Source organism: Dasypus novemcinctus, chromosome 31 (assembly GCF_030445035.2).
Source record: "Dasypus novemcinctus isolate mDasNov1 chromosome 31, mDasNov1.1.hap2, whole genome shotgun sequence".
Taxonomy (NCBI): domain Eukaryota; kingdom Metazoa; phylum Chordata; class Mammalia; order Cingulata; family Dasypodidae; genus Dasypus; species Dasypus novemcinctus.
In genome coordinates, this window is record NC_080703.1 from 42,896,066 (window position 1) to 42,913,208 (window position 17,143).

Sequence of the window (17,143 nt, forward strand, 5' to 3'; positions counted from 1 at the left end):
CACTTTCTTTCGCGCTGGGCGGCTCTCCTTACGGGTGCACTCCTTGCTCATGGGCCAGCTCCACACGGGTCAAGGAGGCCCGGGGTTTGAACCGCGGACCTCCCATGTGGTAGACGGACGCCCTAACCACTGGGCCAAGTCCGCCTCCCACGGCTGCTTTTTTAACCTGTTTACCGACAGGCTCGCCAAGGCCTTCCCACCAGAGCTTTCTGTGACCGTCTGGTCTGATGGGGGCTGGCTGTGATGGTTTAGGGGTAAAGCCGGGTGCTCGGGCTCCTGGGCTGTCCTGGGCCCGGCCGGCTGGTTCGGGGTGCCGGTGACGGGGCCTTTGCCCAGGTGGGGGTCCCCACTGCCTTGGTGGGTGGAGCTGCTTTGGGGCAGATGGGGCGGGGCGGGGGTCCCGCAGGTTCCCGCCGGCCCTTCTGGCCTTTGGCCCGGGAGGAAGCCGGAGGAGCCCAGGAGGCGGGTGCGACCGAGGGCACGTCAGGTGCTGCCGTGAGCGTTGCCGCGTTCTCCCCTCCTCATTCCGCAGCCAGGTCCGCTGTCACTCACAGCAGGGCCCCTTCCGCGGGGTCCAGAGGGAAATAATCTGCTTTCACTGGCAGGTCGGTTGGGGCTCGGGCTGCCCGCCGACGTCTGCGGGGACCCCTTGCCGGGCGGCCCGAGCCTGGGGCCAGCGGCCGGCTGACCCCGCTGTCGCCGCAGGTCATGGAGGCAGAGCAGACCAAGACGCGGAGCGAGCTGGTGCACAAGGAGACGGCCGCCAGGTACACAGCCGCCATGGGCCGCATGCGGCAGCTGGAGAAGAAGCTCAAGAGGGCCATCGGCAAGTCCAAGTACGTGGCCTGACCCCCCGGCCGCCGCAGGCCTCGGCGGGCCCCTGCCCAGCTGCCGCGGCCCCGGCGTCCCGCCTGAGCCCGAGCCGGTGATGCCGGAGGTGGCCGCGCGGGCGCGCCTGTCGAGGGGGAGGCCAGAGGTTCAGAGGCCGGGGCCGGGGCCGGGGCCGACAGTGAGGACGGGGCCCTGCTTCACCCCTCAGCATCCGGGGGCGGCCAGCACCTGGGGGAGTCGCACCTGTGGGGAGTTGTACCTGTGGGCAGTGACCTGTCGGCATCCTGGGGGTAGCTAGTGCCTGTGGGTAGTTGTACCTGTGGGTAGTTGTACCTGCGGGCAGTGACCTGTCGGCATCCCGGGGGTAGCTAGTACCTGTGGGTAGTTGTACCTGCGGGCAGTGACCTGTCGGCATCCCGGGGGTAGCTAGTACCTGTGGGTAGTGGTACCTGTGGGTAGTTGTACCTGTGGGCAGTGACCTGTCGGCATCCTGGGGGTAGCTAGTACCTGTGGGGAGTTGTACCTGCGGGCAGTGACCTGTCGGCATCCCGGGGGTAGCTAGTACCTGTGGGTAGTTGTACCTGCGGGGAGTTACCTGTTACCATCCTGGGGGCGGCCAGTACCTGTGGGTAGTGGTACCTGCAGGCAGTTACCTGTCGGCATCCTGGGGGCGGCCAGTTCCTGTGGGCAGCCCGGTCCAAAGCTAGGGAAACGCCCGGAGCCTGGTTGCACGGGGACCCTTCTCCACACCCCGCGCCCGTTTTCGTGCACCACCGCTGGTGAGCGGCCAGCAGCGGCTGCGGCCTTCTCCTGGCCGGCCTGCGTCCTTCACGCGGCCGGGCCCCCGAGCGGCGGGGAGGGCGCGTGGACGCTCACACTTGTCCCTGACCGGGCTGAGACCAGTTGGAGCCGATCCTGGCTCGGATCCTCCGCTGCCCCTCGCCCCAAGGTTCAGGGGTCCACGGAGACCCCCGTTCGGTGGCCCGCGGCAAGGGGGGCCTGGTGGGGCAGCCCGCTTCTCCGGCCTCGTCCGCTCTAGATGGAGACGGGCCGGGGCCACCTCGGAGCCTGGGCAGGCCCCGCAGGCTTTGGCGGGGGCAGGAGAGAGGGTTCCCGTCGCCCGAGACGGGCCTTGGGGCTGGGGGCACCTGAGCCAGGGGGACCCCTGCCGGCTGGGAACGGGCTCTGACACACCTGTCGTGCTTCGCTGTGGGACCGTGTTGTCCTGAGGTCTCTCCTTTGTGTCCCCCGCAGGCCGTATTTCGAACTCAAGGCCAAGTACTACGTGCAGCTCGAGGTACGTCCGCCGTTCGGCTTTGTCACCGTCGGGCTGTTCTGTCCTCAGGGCCCCGCTTTCCTTTGCCCTCAGCTGCAGAGGCAGAGCAGAGAGGCACGGTCTTCACTGTCCGCCTCGAATGGCCGCAGTCGGGGTCAGCGGGCTGCGTGCTCAGAACTGCCGTTCGGCCCCCTTTTGCATCGCCTCGGGTGGCGTCCCCCGGTCGTCCCTGCGCCAGCACGCTCCGCCTGGAAACCCGAGAAACACAGATTCTGGGTCCCCAGCTCCTGCCGCAGTAGTTCTGTGCGTTGCAGGGAATGCGGACGCGCTCTCAAGTTTGGGGGTGCGGCCGTGGGGCTCCCCTGCGCTGGATGCCGGCTCTGCTGGGTGCTCGGCTGGCGGTGGCGGCTCCAAAGGCTGGAGCGTGTCCCAGGGTGGCAGCGGGGGACGGGACGGCAGGATGGACGCTCGCCCCGCGCGGGGGGTCAGGCTGGGTCCCCGTGCGCCCGGAGGCCTGGGGAAGGGCGCGGCGGGTGCCGGGGCGGGGCGGCCGTCACCTCGAACGCCCTCTTGTCGCCAGCACCTGAAGAAGACCGTGGACGACCTGCAGGCCAGGCTGGCCGTGGCCAAGGGCGAGTACAGGACGGCGCTGCGCAACCTGGAGGGGATCTCGGACGAGATCCACGCGCGGCGGCGCTCCAGCGCCATGGGCCCGCGGGGCTGCGGCGTGGGTGCCGAGGGCTGCGGCGTGGGTGCCGAGCACCAGGCGGGGGCCAAGCCTGAGCCCGACGCCGTGTCGGGTGAGTCTGGGGCCCGGGGGCGGGTGGGGGGCCGGCAGGGAGTCCTACTGGGGGTCTACAGGGGGGCCGGAGGGGGTCCTGCTGGGGGTCCCAGGGGGGCCAGTGTGGGGCCTGCTGGGGTCCTGGGCCTGGCGGGGGGCCTACTGGGTGGCCCTGGGGGCTAGCGGGGGGCCTGGGGGCTGGTGGGGGGCCTGCTGGGGGACCCTGGAGTCTGCTGAGGGACCTGCTGGGGGGCCCTTTGGGGCCTGCTGGGGGGCTGGCGGGGGGCCTGCTGGGGGGCTCTGGGGACTGGCGGGGGGCCAGCAGGGGGGCCCCAGGTCCAGTGGGGCGCCTGCTCGGGGGTCCTGCTGGAGGCTGGTGGGGGGCCGCGGGGGCCTGTTCGGGGGTCCCGCCGGGCCACCGGCGAGGGCCCGTGGCTGTGGAATCCGGGGTGCCCTCAGCACGGGTGCGGTTTTAGAAGACGCATCCTCGGCGATCAGCAGTGCCGGCTGGGACGGTCAGGGCTGGGAAGCCCGCAGGGGCAGGTGGGCCGAGACCACGCTTGGGAACCGCGTTTGAATGCGACCCCGGGCTCCTAATTCAAGAGCCTGCCTTGGGCAGGCTCCCGGGCAGCCCGCAGTGGCTGGGCCCTGACTCCGGGCAGGTGGCCGTGTGGCCTGTCCCCTGCTGCCCAGCGGGCTCCCGGGCGCCCCGGTGGGCCCCGCGGGGGCCTGACGCGCTCCTCCCGCCGCAGTGGCCTCCGAGGCCTTCGAGGACGAGCGCCGCGGCGGGCTGGCGTCGGAGGAGGACTGGGAGACGCGCTCCGCGTCGAGCCTGGGCTCGGGCCCCGCCAGCCCCTCGGAGGCGTGCGGGGCGCCCCCCGCGGCCGCGCGCCCCGCCAGCCTGGACCTGCCCAGCCCCGTGTCGCTGTCGGACTTCGGGCCGCTCTTCCCGGCGCTGGGCCCGCGCAGCGAGTGCAGCGGCGCCTCGTCCCCCGAGTGCGAGGCCGAGCGCGGTGAGTGGCGGCGCCCGGGCGGGGGTGGCGAGGGCCCGGGGCGCCGGGCCGCGCTGGGGCCTCGCGCTGACGGGCGTCCGCCGGGCGCAGCCCCGGGCAGGCCTCCAGGGACGGCCCCGCGAGCCCACGCCGGAGGCGCGCAGGGCGGGAGCGGGCCTTGGCCACAGCGCGGAGGGGAGGAGCGCCGCGGGGCGGGCCGGCGGGCGGGGGCGCGGCTGCGTGGTGCGCGGTTGCGAGGTGCGCACGGCTGGAGCCAGAGCAGCCGGCAGCTGTGTGGTGCGCACACTTGTGTGGTGTGCAAGCGGCTGTGTGGTGTGCATGCACTTGTGTGGTGCGCATGCGGTTGTGCACACGCGGTTGTGATGTGCAGATGGTTGCGTGGTGTGCACGCACTTGTGTGCACGCAGCTGTGGTGTGCATGTGGTTGTGTGGCACGCAGGCAGCTGTGTGCACGCGGTGTGTGGTGTGCAGGCGGTTGCATGGTGTGCATGCACGTGTGTGCACGTGGCTGTGGTGCACATGCGGTTGTGTGGTGCGCACGCGGTTGTGTGGTGTGCAGACGATTGCGTGGTGTGCACGCACTTGTGTGCACGTGGCTGTGGTGCACACGCGGTTGTGTGGCACGCAGGCAGCTGTGTGGTGTGCACGCGTTTGTGTGGTGCGCACGTGGCTGTGTGGTGTGCAGGCGGTTGCATGGTGTGCACGCACTTGTGCGCACGCGGCCGGGTTCCACTGGAGCTGGCATGGGCGCTCACCGGGTGACCTTCCCCTTTCTGCAGGCGACAGGGCGGAAGGAGCGGAGAACAAGGCGAGCGGCAGAGCGGGCGGCCGGGCTCTGGGCGCCGCGTCCCCCGAGGGCCAGGCGCTGGCCAAGGGCGTGCAGCAGCTGTCCCTGCAGTGCGCCCGAGGGCGAGGCGGGCCGCCCGGCGCCCTGCAGGCGGTGCAGACGGGCTGAGCCCGCGGCCGTGCGCGTATCAGTGTTTATACAGGAGACTATGGAGAACCTTGTGCCAACGACCACTTAATAGATGCCAAATCGTACGCAGTTAAACGACACTAACCAGGGGTCAGCACCTCGGGGCTGAGGACGTTCCTTCTGGGCAAGCGCTCGGGGCGGGTCTGTCCGCAGGGTAGAGCTCGCAGGTGGACGGGGCAGGCCCACGCGCCTCGTGGAAGCAATAACCCACTCCCGCGAGAACCCACGCCGGGGAGGGGGCCCGGGGCTCAGCCACACCGGGGCCCAGAGCCTGCTTCTGCCCACTCTCACCCTGCCTGTTCGGGGAAAATGGAAATGCTCTCTCCTTCATATCCCGGGGGATCTAGGTGAAGTTAAAAATCAAAATGGCAAAAACAGAACCCCAAAACTGCAAGTACGCAAAGATACCTTTTTGACTCGTTGAAGGCTTGAAGGAAAAATCCAAGACCTGGGTGTTTAGGTCAAGGACACAATTTTCATCCCCTCTGGTATGCAGAGGGAAGCTTCTGACACCATTTTCTAGAAAGGTTAGCATGAGCAACACTTTTGGGGTGGGAAAGGTGAATGCCGGGGTGGGGAGGGCGGGCTGAGGGTGGCGGGGGTAGAGGAGGGGCCGTGTGGCCTGGGGAGACCCTCCAGGAGAAGCGCACCCAGCTGATGTGCCTGTGCGCAGTGGCTGCCGCTGCTGCGTCTAGAGGACACGGCATTACCTTTAAAGCGAATGCAGTTGTCTAAGGGTTACGCTGCGCTAGTACCCGAGAGGATCCTGTCCCCAAGCTAGGACGGGAGTGGGCATGTGGCAGAGGCCATCAAATAGAAGTGGAGTCTGTTATGCTAATAGTGCTAAGTGTCAAGACGGCTTTCCTTTCATGTTTTCCTAGTTACACATATTTAGAGCACTGTCTTTATTTGTACTTTTTTGCTAAGAAAATTTAGCAGTTAAAAGAGCACCCTCCTTCCATTTCAAGTTATGTTAATTGTCAGAGCCTTGTATATTTTAGTCATTTGTAAATCTCTTCATACCATAGTGAGTTCTCCTTTTTTATTGACTGATACAGTATCCTGATTACAAGGTTATTTTGTACTTGTCTTAATACCTTGGGTGTAATAAAAACAGCTTAAGAAAATGCCTAACTTTCTGTGACTCCATGTGAACTTTCTATCGTGGGCATCCGTCCTGCTCTAAGGAAGAGGGTGGAACTCAGTGGTTACTTGTCATCTCCAGCCAAGGTCCTGGATCCGTCACTGATGAAGCATTCCGCTTTGCTGCTGCTAGAGCCGGGCACTGAGGCCGTGGCGGGGGCGGCGTTAGGCTGGAGGAGCAATTCTCCCTGCTGGCTGCACGCTGAGTCTAGGGAGCTTAGAAAATACCGCTGGCCGAGCGTCATCCCCAGAGACAGGTTTGAATGATTTTTGGGACACACTTAAGCATTGGACTTTTTTGTTGTTATTGTATTTTTTTAAAGTTCCTCAGGGATTCTGATGTGCAGCCATGAATCAGATAGTGGTTTATCTTGGCTCTTTCTCTAGTGAAAATAATATTAGAGTGCTGGGTATTTAGTCTGTATTTCATATTAAAGCAAGTGAATCCCAACAATCATTTTTAAGATGAAAATGAAAATTCAGAAAAGATAACCTTTTGCAATGTCAAATATATATTTTTTAACCTAAGTAGTTACTATTTTGCCAGGCAAGTTCATAAAGAAGTCCCTTCCAGGGAAACGGATGTGGCTCAACCAAGTGGGCTCCCATCTTCCATGCAGGAGGTCCAGGGTTCAAAGGCCAGGGCCTCCTGCTGAGCGCGAGCTGGCCCACGCGGAGTGCCAACCCTGCGGGAATGCGGCCCCATGCAGGAGAGCCACCTGTGTGGGTGCCGGCGTGCGCAGGAAAGCTGCCCTGCTCAGGAGTGCCAGCTGACGTGGAGAGCTGGCGCAGCAAGATGATGCAACAGGAGACACAGGAGAGAAAAGAAGACGACTCAGCAGAACAGGGAGCGGAGGTGGTGCAGGAGTAATCGCCTCCTTCCCACTCTGCAAGGTCCCGGGATTGGTTTCCCAGAGCTGCCTAACAAGAATACTAGCAGACACAGAAGACACAGCGAACGGACACAGAGAGCAGACAACGGGGGGAGGAGGGGGAGGGGGAGAAATAAGTAAAATAAATCTTAAAAATCGTCCCTTCCTGTATGGCTGAGAGAGGAACTACACAGTATACCCGAATTCTCCTAGTGACCGTGACTCTACAGTAGACATACTGAGACTTTCCTGAATTACTCTGCCATTGAGGCACTGCTTTCTTCTTCTTCTTTTCTTTCTTTTCCCTAGAAAAACACTATCTGGAAAAGCAGCCAGAATCGGGATGGTTAAAGTCTAAGAGTTTCTCAGAGCCAGGTTGTATGGTCTAATGTTGGGTCTAATGATGATGCTAATAATGTGTGGTCAATTTCTGGCTCAAAGCGTTGGCTACCCAGAACGACTGGAAGCCAGGAAAGAATGTTTCCTTTCACTGCCTAGGCATTTCCCCCAATTCAGTTCTCACTCATCTTTACTTTGCATTTGACTTTTGATTTTTTGGGGTACTCTTATTTACCATACCACATGCTGATTCTAGATCTGGGTTTTCTGGATACTTCTACTTTAATATAGCAAAAAAGAAAATTCCCCTTCTGAGAGTCTCCATGAGGGCCTCTGGCTGCTGGTGAAATCAGGAGGCTGAGCCGTCCTCACCTCCCCTGCCGCCCACCACCGCCCGGTGCTCGCCCTGCCGCCCGTCTGTCCCCCTGTGACCCGGGACCTCGGAGGGCCCAGCCTGTGTGCTCCATGACCTTAATGCCCCTGTCTGTCTCCACCATCCCTGGGAGTATCTTCCAGAAACAGCTCTGAGCTTGCTGCTTCTCTGAGAAGGCTTTAGTTACAAAATGGTACAGGTAGCTGAGGGCTCTGGCAGACTGTGAGCCTGGGGCAAGCTGTTTCCTTAATATTCAGCTGGTGAGAACACTAAAAGGAGAAAGACACTGGCACATGGCAAACATGCAATAACTGCTGGCTACTCTCTAGTTTGCCTTTGGAGGCCTCAGCTTCAGGGTTCAACATTAAGTTATCATTTCTTCATGTAAGTCTATGTATATGCCAAACTGAAAATCTTTCCCTTATATTTCTGTAGCATTCTCTTTGGACCTATAAAGGCCATAGAAAATTAGTCAAATGTGCTGAAATTGAAAGCACTAAATATTTGCCAAAGTGAAATTTCACTGCTATAATTATCTATTATACCCTGAATGCAAAAAACAGACATTTTTGCTGAGGCATGAATTTTTCATGCAAATATATTTAACATCTTCTCTTTTAGATGGAACATATCTTATAATAAACTATGTAGTTTTCCCCGTAAGTATAAACATTTTATTTCAATTAAAGGCAGTATGAAATACAAAATAAGAAATCTTGATAGTTATAAAAGTAGAGACAATGAAAAATCCCAACTTATTTTCAGAGATTTAAAATTTGGGGTATATTTCTGTTCTGATGTATTTTTATGTAAACTGATAATTTACACAATGATACGACTTGGCAATTCAATTTGCCTTTTCTGAATGCTATCTAATCATCATATATTAAATTCTCAATTGACTTTCTTCAAAGTGCTGCTACCATAAAGAGCACTGAACTACAGCACAATTAAAAAGACTATAAAAGCTGAATGTAATGTCTCAGGAGATTACCATTTTCAGTCAACCTGATAAAACATAAAAGCTGCAAGAGTACAGATGCTTCAGCTCTCTTTACATGATTTGATGAGAGGTACGTATCTAACCTCAACAACCCGTTCTTAAGCATGAGCACTTATTAAAGCTTTATTCTTTCTGAACACTTGGGCAACAAATATTTCAATATTATAAATAATGCAGAATTAAAATCTGGTTATAGTGACAGGATTCATTGGGTGATGACTTGCCCAAGATGTACAGTGGAGTCACAACACAAGCAGTTACTTACAACATGCTCTGAAAAAAGAAAAATAATGTAAAATTTCAGGGTATTGTACCAGCTCTCAGATTCCCACTCCTTTTCCTCAATGGACTCAGTCTCCCTGTCCTCTGAGCAAAGGCCTCTCACAATGGAAACAGCACGAGTCTGGTTTAATGATGGGCACTTTTTTATATGGCATGGGCCAGTTCAGTATATATCCAAAACCAGGTAAACTGTACTTCTGGGAGACCTAGGGTAATTCTGACCATGAACGAGTCTCCTCGAACATCCTGACTTGCACACCGGATTCCGCTGTGACGTGTTTTTAGAGGTTGAAGTTCTTATCGTTGCGTTTCGTATCCTGCAGGTGTGTGTTCTCATCTAAGAGCTGGTCTTCGGCAAGCGTAAGATCCAGTAACCGCTGAGATGTCTTCACTGAAGCTGTGTTGTCTTGATGGGTGTAGCACTATTGACGTCCAAGAAAAAGGGTCCTTCTTGCCTGGGCAGGAAAGTACTGGGAATGACATTGTAGGTCCCAGCAGGCACATTCTCCAGTTCCAGGTAGCAGAACCCACACCTGTACTCAGGGACGGAGAGCAGGGCTTAGGCAAGGTGATGCCACGAACGGTAGATGACTGTACGAGTTACAGTCACTGGTTCTCAAAACAAACAGTATGAACTGGCTTGAAAGCGTAAACTTACCTGTAGTCGCCGCTGGATTTCCTCTGGAAGCCGTGGGAACCGGGGTCTCCCGCCACAGAAACTGTTACCACCTCAAACCCAACACTGTATTGCCTAGCGTTAAGAAGAGACAGAATCACTGCTATTGTTAAAGAGTCTCAAGCAGACGCATGATTTAAAAGAGCTCTACTGAAAGGGCAGGCGTACTACTAAATAAAGTATGTGCCTCCTCAAGCTTCACTAGGCCAGCACTCCAAGACAGCCGTACTTCTATCACACAAAATGCTGTTTATGTACTTTAATCAGAGCCATATTAATCTAACTTGGGAAGCCAAGGAATAATATAAATTTAAACAATAAAATATTGTCATAGTAATAGGTTGATACAGTAGAACAGGAGAAAAAGCCTGGAAATCTACATTTACAGAAATAGATAGGATAGAAATAACATTAAAATGAAAATAAAGCAATAAAAAAATAAAACCATAAAAGAACTGAAAAATATAGTGAAAATGTATTTGATATTGGGGATATCCTGCCTACAGCAAAACAAAACCATAAAAAAAGATTCGATTGCTTAAAATGAAAATATTTTTCTCTGCCAAAAAAACCAACAAAACAACCTGGGAAAACTGTTTGCACCGTACGTATGTGATAGCGTTAATATCCTCACATAGCTTTGCCTAGAAGTTCAATGCCAAAAGAGCAATTAGACACCATACTTCACCATCAAAGAGGTGAAAGGTTTTGAAATGTGGAAAAGTAGCTTAATTGTATCTAAAGGATTATGAGTTTCTTTTGAATTAGATTGTAAGGCAAGCAAAATTAAGCCTAATTTTATTCAGAAGCAAGTGTTTTTATTTGCATTCTCTATATTTTAATGAACTTTAAAAATCGTGAACTATGCACTTGTTGACCAAGACAGCACCCTAAGATGCCCAGGATGCTGTTCCCCCAAAGAATCCTTGAACAACAAGCAGAAACTGGCAAAGCCTTCTTCCTCAAAATACGGAAAACAGTTAAATAGTTGCAGGAAGTGGGCGACGGCACAATTGAGAAAACAGCTTTAGAAAGAGAAGGAGAAAACAAAGGAAGGCGTGGCTATGTGCCCCAGCGCCCGGCCCGGTGCCCGCTGGCTCCACCAGTCTGCTGGTGGCAGGGAGTGGGGCCAGGACATTGCTATCCAGCCGCCCTCCCAGACCTTGCCAGCAGGCAGAAGCAACCTGCAGACAGCTAATGCAGGGTAGGAAACAGGTAAGCCACAGTGCACTGGAGCCAAGGATATCTGCTTTAAGTCATACCCAGGAGGGGTAGAAAGTAGTTTGTAGGGAGTATGTAGAGTGTGCAAGAAAAGACTGCAAGATAAACAGGAAATTGTGGCCCAGCCAAAGGAAGAAGCCAGAAATCCAGAAACGGTTCATGAGGATGACCAGACTTAGGACATAGTGGACAAAGCCTTAAAAAAAAAATCCTCAGTATGCTCAAGGAGATAAAGGATATCAGGAAAACAATGAGTGAAGAATAAATCAAATCCTGGCACTGAAGACCACACGAACTGAAATGAAAAACTCTCTAGAGGATTTCAGTAATAGACTGAAGCTGGCATTAGAAACGATCAGTGAACCTGAAGGCAAGACAACTGAAATGGCCCAGGTTGAGAAGCAGAATGAAAAGAGTGAACAGAACCTAAAGAGCCCTGTGGACACCAGTAAATGTACCAGATGCGCATTACGGGAGTCCCAGAAGGAGAAGAGAGGAGGCGGCAGAGGGAATATTCCAAAGAATGACAGAAAACTTCCCAACTATAACGAAAGACATGAACATGCATATTCTAGAAGTCCGGCATACTCCAAACAGTATAGACTCAAAGGTGAGCACGTCCAGACACACGGGGTCAAACTCCTGAAAGCCGAGGCCAAGGACAGAGTTCTCAAGGCTGCAAGGGAAAAGCAACATGTTACACACCAGGCGGTCCCAAGAAGAGTAAATGCTGATTTGTCATCAGAAGTCACGGAGGAAAGGCGGCAGTGGGATGAAATACTGAAAGTTCTGAAAAAAACAACTGCCAACCAAGAATTTTAAATCCTGTGACACTGTCTTTCAAAAACGAGGGAGAGATGAAGACATTCCCAGGTCAACAAAAGCAGAAGCTCATCACCGCTAGAGCTGCCCGGCAGCACTGCTAAAGGGAGTTCTCAGCTGAAAAGCGCACACTGGACAGTGCACTGACGTGGCATAAAGACAGCGAGATTCCAGGAAAGGTAACCAGATGGGTAATTATAAATGCCAGTACTACTGTACTTTTTTGGTATGAAACTCCACCGCCCAGTAGATTGGTAAAATCTAACCAAGGAGGTCAAGGACTTGTACACAGAAAACTACAAAACACTGCTGAAAGAAAGAACAGACGACCAAAGTAAATGGAGGGTCACTCCACGTTCATGGGTTAGTAGACTAAATACTGTGAAGATGTCAATTTTATCCAAAGCGATTTACAGATTCAGCACAATCCCAATCAAAATTGCAACAGCCTTCTTTGCAGAAATGGAAAAACCAACTATCAAATTTATATACAAGGGTAAGGGGTCCTGAATAGCCAAAGCCATCCTGAAAAAGAACAAAGTTGAAGGCATCATACACTTCCTGATTTTAAACCTTATTAGAAAGCTACAATAATCAAAACAGCATGGTTTTGGCACAAGGACAGAAACAAATGGAATCAAATCAAATTGAGCTTAGAAATCAACCCACACATCTACGGCCAGTGATTTTTTAAAAAATGTACTGAATACATATTTTTTGAGTCATACAATATGTTACACAGTATATTTGGTTCATAGTAATGCAATTGTACAGTATTTGTCCTTTAGCCAACATTTCTGAAAAGGGTGTCAAGACCACTCAAGGGTGAAAAATAGTGTCTTCAATAAATGGTGCTGGGAAAATCAGATACACCTAATATGCAAAAGAATGAAGGTAGATCTCTACCACACACCATATTAAGAAATTAACTCAAAATGGCTCAAAAACCTAAACATAAACTATAACACCCCTAGTAGAAAACATAGGGAAGCACCTTCAGGACCTTGTGTTTCTCAGTGTTTATACATCAAAGGCATGAGCAATGTAAAAAATAGCTTAAATGTGATGTCAGCAAAATTGTGTCTCAAAGGACTTCATCATGAAAGTAAAAAGACCTACAGAATGGGAAAAAGTATTTGGAAACCACATATCCAATAAGGGCTAATTTTTAGAATAAAGAAATCCTTCAACTTACAACAAAAAGACAACCCAATTAAAAAATGGGCAGTAGATATGAATAACTATTTCTCTAAAGATGTACAAATGGCCAAAAAGCATATGAACAGATGGGCAACATCATGAGCCATGAGGGAAATGCAAATCAAAAGAACAATGAGCTATCGTTTCACACCCACCAGAAAGGCTGCTATTGAAAAAATGGAAAACGAGCCAGAGAAGATGTGGAAGGACAGGAACGACTCCTTCACTGCTGGTGGGAATGTAAAACGGTGCAGCCACTGTGGAAGGCAGCCTGGTGGTTCCTCAGAAAGGTAAGGTAGAATTACCATAGGACCTGGCAATTTCCTACCTAGATATATACCCAAAAGAACTGGAAGCAGAGACTGGAACCCATCTATTCCAGCCATAGATAATGTTCACAGCGGCATTAGCCACAGGTGCCAAAAGCTGGAAGCAACCCAAGTGTCCGTCACTTGTGATATATACATACAATGGGATACGATTCAGCTTTAAAAAGAAACGAAGTTCTGATACATGTGACAACATTGATGAACCTTGAAGATGTGCTGAGAGTGAAATAAGCCAGAACTAAGAGGGCAAATATTGCATGACCTCACTGATATGAAATAATTAGGATAAATCAATTCTGTTTGGGGTGATGAAAAAGTTTTGATAATGGATGGTTGTGATGGTAGCACAACATTGTGAATTTAATTAAAACCAGTGCAAACAATACTTGCATGTGGTTAAAAGGGGAAATTTTAGGTTGTAAATGTTAGTAGAATAAAAATTTTAAAAAACAACCAAAACTATAAGACTGTACAACACAATGAATCCTATTGTAAACTATGGACTGTAGTTAAAAGTATAATTATAATAATCTTTCATCAGCTGTAACAAAGATCCAACACTAATGCAAAATGTTAATAGGGGGATATATGGGAACTATGTGCTTTCTGCATGATTTTTCTGTTAACCTACACCTTTTCTAATGGAAATAAACTGTGAAATATAACAGAGTATATAAAACATAAATACAAAACAAATAATTTGTAAAGTCAATGAAGACCTGGTTAGCCACCATCCAAATCAACAGAGCCCTCTCAGCACACAAGTCTCTCGTATACTCCTCCTTTCTGATTTCAACTCCTGCCTCTAACAGAAGTGTGGTTTCTTCTGCTCAGCCCTAGTTTTAAGATTAAAAAAAAGAAAGTAGCTATAATTCATTTTCATTATGTTGTACTCCATTGTGTGACTATATCATTAAGTTTCCAATTTCTGACTATTACAATGGCTTACTGGCCATTTGGATTACCTCTTTTGTGACAGCCTGTTCAAGTTTTTGTTCGTTTTGTAAAAAATTAGGGATTTTATTAATGCAGCATATTTATGAATCTGTCTGTGTGCTCTGTGTGTCTAATCTATGAAATCTTTCTTTATACTGAGGTTAAGGTATCTCCTGTGTTGTCTTCTAAAGCTTTACGGGTTTTGCCTTTCACATTGAGGTCTGGAATCTACCTGGAAGTGTTTTCTAGCTATGATGTGAGGCAGGGGTCCAATTATCTTGTTTTTGTACAGGGATGTTCAATTGTTCCAGCACCATTTATTAAAAATACTCTCCTTTCCCCACTCCTCTGCAACTTATCTTTACCAAAAATCAAGTGTCCATATATTCACAGGTCTGTTTCTAAATTCTACTCTGTACCATAAGCTCCTTTTAAATATAGCATCATTAATTTAAGAAAGTTACTCATCACAAACCTTGGTCCTCTTAGCTCAATAAGTAATGGCCCAGTCTTTTCTATATGGAATTGGTAGATGGGGTTATTTTTGTGTGTCTCTTGGAAATTTCCACATCCTCCAGCACTCTGACCACTCCACTTTCCATTTATCTGATAAAAAACAAGTTTTTACATGAATAAAACTTCACATTCTCAAATGCTACTTTCAGGGCAAAACTCCTTCGTGCCTCCGTGCTGAGTCTGCACTCTGTGGCTTCTTCTATCCCACCTCCCCTCCGTTCCAACCGGGCTGCTGCATTGCTCGAAGCTCTACCTCCCCCTCTGCCAAGACTTCTCTCTTAACCCTTCCTGGACTCATCCATCCCACCCTGCGGAGTTAGTCACAAATTCTTTCTTTATCCACAGGGCTTTCCATCAAGCAGTTGGTATTAGTCTTCTTGCTCTGAATTTCTTCCTGTTTCTCCCTATAGAATCACTTAATGCTGTTCATGTGAAGATTTAGTCTTTCAACCCAGACTAGAGACTACTTCCATTTCCTCTGTGTTATTTCTTAGGAAATTGTTAAATTTGAAGAATAAAATGAAAAATGGGAAAAGGAATTCACATGTTAGAATGCTGAGATGATGACCCAGGAAGAGAATTTTCTTACCCGTTTGGATAAAGTATATGGTGAAGGAATCTTTGAAAAAGTAAAACTGCATGCTGAATATACCTGGATTTAAAAAAAACATATTGCACTAATTAACTTCATGTTTATAAAAACATCAAAGTAACAAAAGAACAGACTGAAAACTAAAGCATCAGCTGCCCTACAGATCCAAGCCCTATTCTCCGGGCAGCCTGACGGCAACAGCGGTCCAGTGAGAGGGAAGCGGGCTCTTGCTGCCTCCCCCTGCCGCTCCGTGTGACAGATCAGTCCCTCCAGGTCTGAGGAATGAGCGGTGGAAGCAGCTCCCAAGGTCCCTTTCATCTGAAAATCTACTCAGCATTGAGCTCCTGATCTATGCCAAATCTATGCGGAACGGAGTGACAGTGACCTTTCCAGCCACCTGAGAGCAAGTGGTTTGTAAGTGAATTTATTCATCTGCTTATACCACATTATCTCAGGACTAAACTATCACTCTGAAATTAATGTGCATTCAAAATCTTATTCAAACTAAAAACATGATGTGTAGAAGTCATTTTCTAAAGGAAGCATCAACAATTTAATATAGAATTTGGACAGATATACACACTCAAAAACAAAAGTATATACTTTAGCAAACAACCGAGTTTCAGAAACGAACCTTTCTTGCAGACAGTCACCCGAGAAGCAGAGGACGCGTGCGCCTTATGCGCCTGAGAGTGCCTGGCGCGCTGGCCTTACTCACCCGGACGGTGTAATGGATGGTGTTCTGCTTCTCGTACTGGGAAACCACGAGCGTGAAGGTGTGTGTCCCCGCGGTGGTCAGCTTGATCTTGGTCAGATAATGAGGGCTGTTAATTCGAATCCCATCAATGTATGGAGGTGGATCGGCTGCAAATGAACAAGCAGGTTTACAGAAAAGGGGATGCTGGAGCTCCTTTCTTGAATTTAAGTTTTATGGTTGATGGGAGAAAAAAAAAATTGGGCACTGCCATAATGGGTTCTGTGTCTTTAAAATATAATGATATAATTTTAAAGAATTGTAATCCACAACTCATTAGTACCATATTTTAAATAGTTTCTAACACATAAATGCGATCTTGAAATTCAATGAGGTATAATCCCTGCTATTTGCCCCATAATGCATTTTTTTCTCCCACAGAGGGTTTTAAAGTCAGAATTAGTTTATTCTTTCAAAAAAATTTTTATGCAAAAGTATATAAATTTATATCTAATGTTCTCTACCACTCAGAATGAAATTAACAGTTTTTAAGAAAAAAAAAGAAATGAACATTTTTTGATCATACTAGTTTCTTTATAAAACAAAATTCCCTTTAACCACCACCTTAGTCTTATTTCCTTCCACTCTGATGGATTTGGTGGGAACTTCATTTTTCTTTTACACACACATACACACACCCCTAAAATGAAGGGAAGGAAGGCACATTCCTTACATAGTGTCCCGTGTGAGCACAGATCTAAAAACAGACAGCACATGCCTTGTTTCATCTTTCATTTTTCACTCAACACACTTTTAAGATCCATTCTATTCTACGCAGATGTATTTTATTTTTTATTCCTTTTAACTGCATAATATCTCATCATAGGAATTTAACACATTTTATCTCTTCCTCCACCAATGGCTATTCAGACTGTTCCTAATACTTTGCTAATACAAAGAGAGAGGCCTGATATATGCTTTGATAGTAACACATCAATCAAGACTGATAAAGAGGCATGAACCTTAGTCCAGCTCTTACTGTGCTGTGTCTGTGCTCTGGGACAAAGTTTCTAACCTGCGTCTCAGGCGACTCATCTATCAAGAGGGGAATAATGAAGCCTGTCCTATTTATTTTGGAATACTGTAATGAAAATAAAACTATAAACTTGAAAGTACTCTGGAAAGGTAGAATCACAATATTTATAAGGAGGGAGCAAAGACTTTTTAAACAAAGGTAAAAAGAATAACATACTTGAAGCTGAAAAGTC

At 50.1% G+C, this 17,143-nt stretch overlaps 2 protein-coding genes across 4 annotated transcripts in view; one reads left to right on the forward strand and one right to left on the reverse strand.

Moving 5' to 3' along the window:
* SH3BP5 (SH3 domain binding protein 5) overlaps window positions 1-6,011 on the forward strand; it is a 54,880-nt gene extending 48,869 nt beyond the window's left edge. For all 3 annotated transcript variants that reach the window (XM_058290634.2, XM_058290635.2, XM_004483657.5), the window contains 5 exons: window positions 706-836; window positions 2,086-2,128; window positions 2,688-2,907; window positions 3,641-3,901; window positions 4,681-6,011. In XM_058290634.2, the coding sequence (XP_058146617.1) occupies window positions 706-836; window positions 2,086-2,128; window positions 2,688-2,907; window positions 3,641-3,901; window positions 4,681-4,856 (831 nt within the window). In that variant the 3' untranslated portion in view covers window positions 4,857-6,011. The remainder of the gene's footprint in view (window positions 1-705; window positions 837-2,085; window positions 2,129-2,687; window positions 2,908-3,640; window positions 3,902-4,680) is intronic.
* A 2,159-nt stretch (window positions 6,012-8,170) lies between these two features.
* The window catches only part of CAPN7 (calpain 7), a 38,436-nt gene continuing 29,463 nt past the window's right edge, over window positions 8,171-17,143 (reverse strand). The window contains exons 17-21 of the mRNA XM_004483658.5: window positions 15,900-16,045; window positions 15,179-15,241; window positions 14,549-14,679; window positions 9,548-9,640; window positions 8,171-9,422 (exon numbers count right to left, since the gene is read on the reverse strand). Of these exons, the coding sequence (XP_004483715.2) occupies window positions 9,278-9,422; window positions 9,548-9,640; window positions 14,549-14,679; window positions 15,179-15,241; window positions 15,900-16,045 (578 nt within the window). The 3' untranslated portion in view covers window positions 8,171-9,277. The remainder of the gene's footprint in view (window positions 9,423-9,547; window positions 9,641-14,548; window positions 14,680-15,178; window positions 15,242-15,899; window positions 16,046-17,143) is intronic.